Source organism: Alosa sapidissima, chromosome 12 (assembly GCF_018492685.1).
Source record: "Alosa sapidissima isolate fAloSap1 chromosome 12, fAloSap1.pri, whole genome shotgun sequence".
Lineage (NCBI taxonomy): Eukaryota > Metazoa > Chordata > Actinopteri > Clupeiformes > Clupeidae > Alosa > Alosa sapidissima.
The window spans coordinates 29,473,721-29,478,720 of record NC_055968.1 but is presented as its reverse complement, the minus strand read 5'-3'; the positions used below and the strand labels follow the sequence as shown (position 1 = coordinate 29,478,720).

The 5,000-nt window shown below is 43.9% G+C and overlaps 1 protein-coding gene across 5 annotated transcripts in view; it reads right to left on the bottom strand.

Moving 5' to 3' along the window:
- Positions 1-5,000, bottom strand: part of swt1 (SWT1 RNA endoribonuclease homolog) — a 34,966-nt gene that overhangs the window by 10,500 nt on the left and 19,466 nt on the right. For all 5 annotated transcript variants that reach the window (XM_042058048.1, XM_042058050.1, XM_042058049.1 and 2 more), the window contains 2 exons: positions 1,181-1,247; positions 473-540 (listed from right to left, as the gene is read on the bottom strand). In XM_042058048.1, coding sequence (XP_041913982.1) covers positions 473-540; positions 1,181-1,247 — 135 coding nt within the window. The remainder of the gene's footprint in view (positions 1-472; positions 541-1,180; positions 1,248-5,000) is intronic.

Here is a 5,000-nt window from a genome sequence, read left to right as displayed (position 1 = left end):
AAGCCCTAACCAGTAGGCCACGGCTGCCCCTACTAGATGATGGAGAACAATGCCAACTACAGATAAGGCCATTAAGAGGAACTGGAAATGATAGCGAAAGCTACGTACCTACGAAATGACAGCTGTGAAATGATCGCTGTGAAAGTTCTACCAGGAAGTCCCATGGTTTACACCATCCATTCTTTACCACTAGCCAATAAGATGAGATACATCCTGAAGGACGTTTATAGGTGGCTCATGCTCGTCTTTAAAGAGTTGCGTCTGATTCAACACGTTGCTGCTTTCTGACGGCTCCATGTCTGTCTACTAAATCCTATTGGGTCGTTCTGGTAGAACTACCATGGAAATTCACAGACTTTCACAATTAACAGATTGTTATGATAAAGGCCAGTGTTGTTTAGGCTTGCATGTGTCTACCCGTGTGTGTGTGTGTGTGTGTGTGTGTGTGTATGTGTGTGTGCATCTAACATACCTGTATTCTTGCTGTGACAGACAATCACATAGGGCCTGAGCGGTGAAGCGAGGCTCGAGAGCAGCAATCTATAAAAACACACACAACCCCCCCCCCACACACACACACACACACACACACACACACACACACACATAATCCAGTACAATCACTTTCATCTACCTCACCAATTTCCAGTAAAACGGTGTGCATATTTGAAAATGTCAGTGTTAGTCAGCACTCATGAAAGATTAACGTGAGCCTCCTGTATGCAGGGCTGACGTCATCCTTTCCTATCACAGAGGACGCGTAACACCATGTGCAGGAAATGGGACAGGGGATTAAAAAAAACACCATGCTGCCATGGAATGGCCACATGTGTACTCATTCAATTTCCTAGTTCAGTTTCAGGATAAAAATCTGCAAAATGTCCTCTTGGATGAAAAATGTCACAGGAGCAGCTGGGCACGTCTCGATTTAAGCACAGAAATTCTACAGTCTTTTCCCTGCAAGCTTTAGATCCCTGACTAACTACATGACATTAATTATGGAATGCTGATTAGCCTACTACTAAATATCAAATAAAACATAAACACAGTATTAAACAAATAATTAAATTTAAATTAAAATGAAATTTAAAAAAACACATTTATTTGAGCTGGCACATATTAATGGCTTTTTAATCAAGACAAGATGTCTGATGTACAAGGGCTGTGTGTGGAGTCCTACCTTAGTGGTCTCTATGAAGGTAAGTAGAGACTGGGAATCATTCACTGAGCAGTCAGCCGAGAGAAGCCTGAGGGGGAGAGAGAGAGAAGGAAGGATAGGAGAAAGTAACATTTTCATGTACTAAGTCAGTTACTGATTTATTTAAACCACTTCCTGTTTTAGAGATTGAGTAAAGGTCACCACCACCATGCCTTTATATAGAGCAATACTAAATCACTACCACACACACACAGACACAAACACAGGGACCTAACAAATTCACACACTCCTCAACCCACATCCACGTCATCTCTGACCAGTAAAAGTCCATCCATTTCCAGGAAGACGCTGCACTGGAATTTTTGGTGAGATTGACTGGGAACCTCCCTTACCACAGTGAAGCCCTGTTCTGCCCGGCAACAGCCTGACCTGGGAAGTGTGTGAGACCAGCTCTACCTCGGAAGATAGGAGGGCAATTCTACATTGGTCTCTGCTTAAGAATGCTTCTTTTATCTTCTATCATCTTTTATTTCTTTTTTTTTAACCAGACTTAAAAAATGCAGCAGTTTGCAGTGGGCTGTGTGAGCTATACTCACCAAAAAGCACATGTGTGCAGACACAAACACACACACAAAGAAAATGTCAGGCAGTATTCAAAGAAGGCTCTTATCTCTGTTTCAACATCAAACTGATGACAGCATCAAACAGAATGAATTCTCCATGTGCACACACAAACAGACAGACACACACAACATAGCTATTACATAAATAACAGAGAGAGGGGGAGAGAGAGATGGAGATATGAGAGAAGAAGAAAAAGGTGTGAGAGAGAGAGAGAGAGAGAGAGAGGCAGAGACAGATGAAAGGGTTGCATCAAATGACAGAAGAGGAGGGCGAGAAAGAATGGAAGAGCTCAGGAGGGATAGAGCCGGGCTATTTCACCAGGCTAGCCTGATAGAGAACATTAATTATTATTTCACCAGGCTAGCCTGATAGAGAACATTAATTTCTTTTTCACCAGGCTATCCTGATAGAGAACATTAATTATTATTTCACCAGGCTAGCCTGATAGAGAACATTAATTTCTATGTCCCCAGGCTAGCCTGATAGAGAACATTCATTTCTATTTAACCAGGCTAGCTTTATAGAGAACATTTCTATTTCACCGGGCTAGCCTGATAGAGAACATTAATTTCTATTTCACCAGGCTAGCCTGATAGAGAACATTAATTTCTATTTCACCAGGCTAGCCTGATAGAGAACATCCATTTCTATTTCACCAGGCTAGCCTGATAGAGAACATTAATTTCTATTTCACCAGGCTAGCCTGATAGATAACATTTCTATTTCACCAGGCTAGCCCGATAGAGAACATTTCTATTTCACCAGGCTAGCCTGATAGATAACATTTCTATTTCACCAGGCTAGCTTTATAGAGATCATTTATTTCTATTTCACCAGGCAAGCCTGATAGAGAACATTTCTATTTTTTAGCTGGAGACAGAGATGGGGAGGAGGGAGAGAGAGAGGGGGGGGGGGGGGGGACAGCGATGGAGAGAGAGGGTGTAGAACAAGAGAAGAAGAGAGAGACAGAAAGACAGAGAGACAGAGAGATAGAGAGAGGCAGAGAGAGGAAAACATTGGAGGAGAGAGAGAGATGGAGAAAGAGATGGAGTGAGAGACCGAGAAGGAGAGGGGGGAGGAAAATGAGATAGAGGGAGAGGGGAGAGGAGAGATAAAGAGAGATAGATGGAGGGAGAGAGAGGAAGGGGAGAGAGAGATATATGGACACCCTGATGAGTCATCGCTTTGCTGGAAGAACATGAAAAAGAGTTGCTGTCTCCAAGGAAACCGCTCAAAATTGGCATTGCTCTCTGTTGCTCACCAAACACACACCCACACACATCCACGCATCCATCCACACACACACACACACACACACACAGATATATATATATATACACATCATACTTCTTTCTGTTAACTTCAGCTCAAGGACAGGCAGTGCAGTGGGCAAAGTAGAGATGACCAGAGGACCATTTACTCGCTCAGTCCTTCAGCAAAAAAAGGCATTAACGCTCTGCTCCACTCACACACTAACGGACACTCGCACGAACGCACGCACTTCATTTTAATCTTCAACATAATCTTCAAGTACACAAGTCATTAAGTGTACAAGTCAACAACTCTGCAACAGCACATTAGCAGACTAATTTTAGGAATACATCATTAAGAAACTCCTCAAACTTTAATCTTTAACGGGTCACTTGGAGCAGCTATGTTAATGACAGGAGGTAAACACGAAATGCTGCGATGAGATATTCAGAGATAAGCGCAGTGCATATCAGGACCTGATTGCTTTAACTAACGTCAGTGATGACCGAATCAGCCCGAGACGAAACACAATCTCATCACTCTCTTTCTCTATCTGTATCCATCTCTCAATTTGATTGGATTCAAAATACATTTGTAGACTGGCAAGAGTAGAACAGCTGACATAACCAACAGAACAGAACCCAAAGAGACCGTGAAGACAAAGGGTGCTAAAAGCTGATGAGACAGAGAGAGGAATAGCAATTTGTCAGCAAAGAAGATCTCTCTCCTTCTCTCTCTCTCTCCCTCTTTCTCTCTCTCCTTCTCTCTCTCTCTCTCTCTCTCTCTCTCTCTCTCTCTCTCCTCTCTCTCTCCTGCTCTCTCTCTCTCTCTCTCCTTCTCTCCCTTTTTCTCTCTCTCTCTCTCTCTCTCTCTCCCTCTTTCTCTCTCTCTCTCATTCTCTCTCTCTCCCTCTCTCCTTCTCTCTCTTTCTCTTTCTCTCTCTCTCTCCTTCTCTCCCTCTCTCTCTCCCTCTCCCTCTCCCTCTCTCCCTCTTCCTCTCTCCCTCTCCTTCTCTCCCTCTCTCTCTCTCCCTCTCCCTCTCTCTCTCTCCCTCTCTCTCTCCTACCTCCTCTCTGCTGTGAGCAGACAGTAAAAATAGCCTTGAAGAGGTCGTGACACCAGCAGCACACACACACACACACACACACACACACACACACACACACACACGCTCATGTGTGCTACTGCAGCTGATGAAGAAGCATTAAGACTCCATCATGTTCTTGGTGACTGAGGATAATTAAGTTGCAGTGTGCAGACCACACTTTTTTTACTGTCTGATACTATTGTCTGGCACCTGCAGAAAACTTTACTTTGGATGTGCGCACCCACTCTTCAGCATGCAACCATCACTATAGCACAAACTAGACACACTGGCATTCAAACTATCAAAGGAATATAACACTGGTCATGTTTTGCATCCATTTGGCATGGAGTATAAGTTAAAGGCACGTATCGGTAGATGTTTTCATAATGAATCATTTCAGATAAGGTGGTGTATGTGAAGATCATGTCAGTGTGTGTGGACGTAAGCTCCCCTACTGCCATCATGCAAGTGGTGGTGTGATCTGTTGATAGTAGTGTGCTTATGTGTGCATTTATGTGTGAGTATGCTTGCTTGTGTGGGTATGCTTGTGTGTGTGTGTGTGTGTGTGTGTGTGTGTGTGTGTGTGTGTGTGTGTGTGTGTGTGTGTGTGTGTGTGTGTGTAAGCCCAGATGGTGATGACTAAGGCACTGAAGCCAATACCTGCATGACCTAACGCTCCAGCAGAGAATGACTCATGTGTCGCACACAGGCATCGATACAACTGAACAAAACTGAACCCAGCCAGACATCCATCAGGCCTTTGGACCCTGGGGGAGTCTGAGCCACGCTCAGCCCGACCTGCAACCTACAGACTGAGCTCTGCTTTCAACAATATACAATACCCAAGACCTTGAACGATACATATTTCCTTTAACTAAC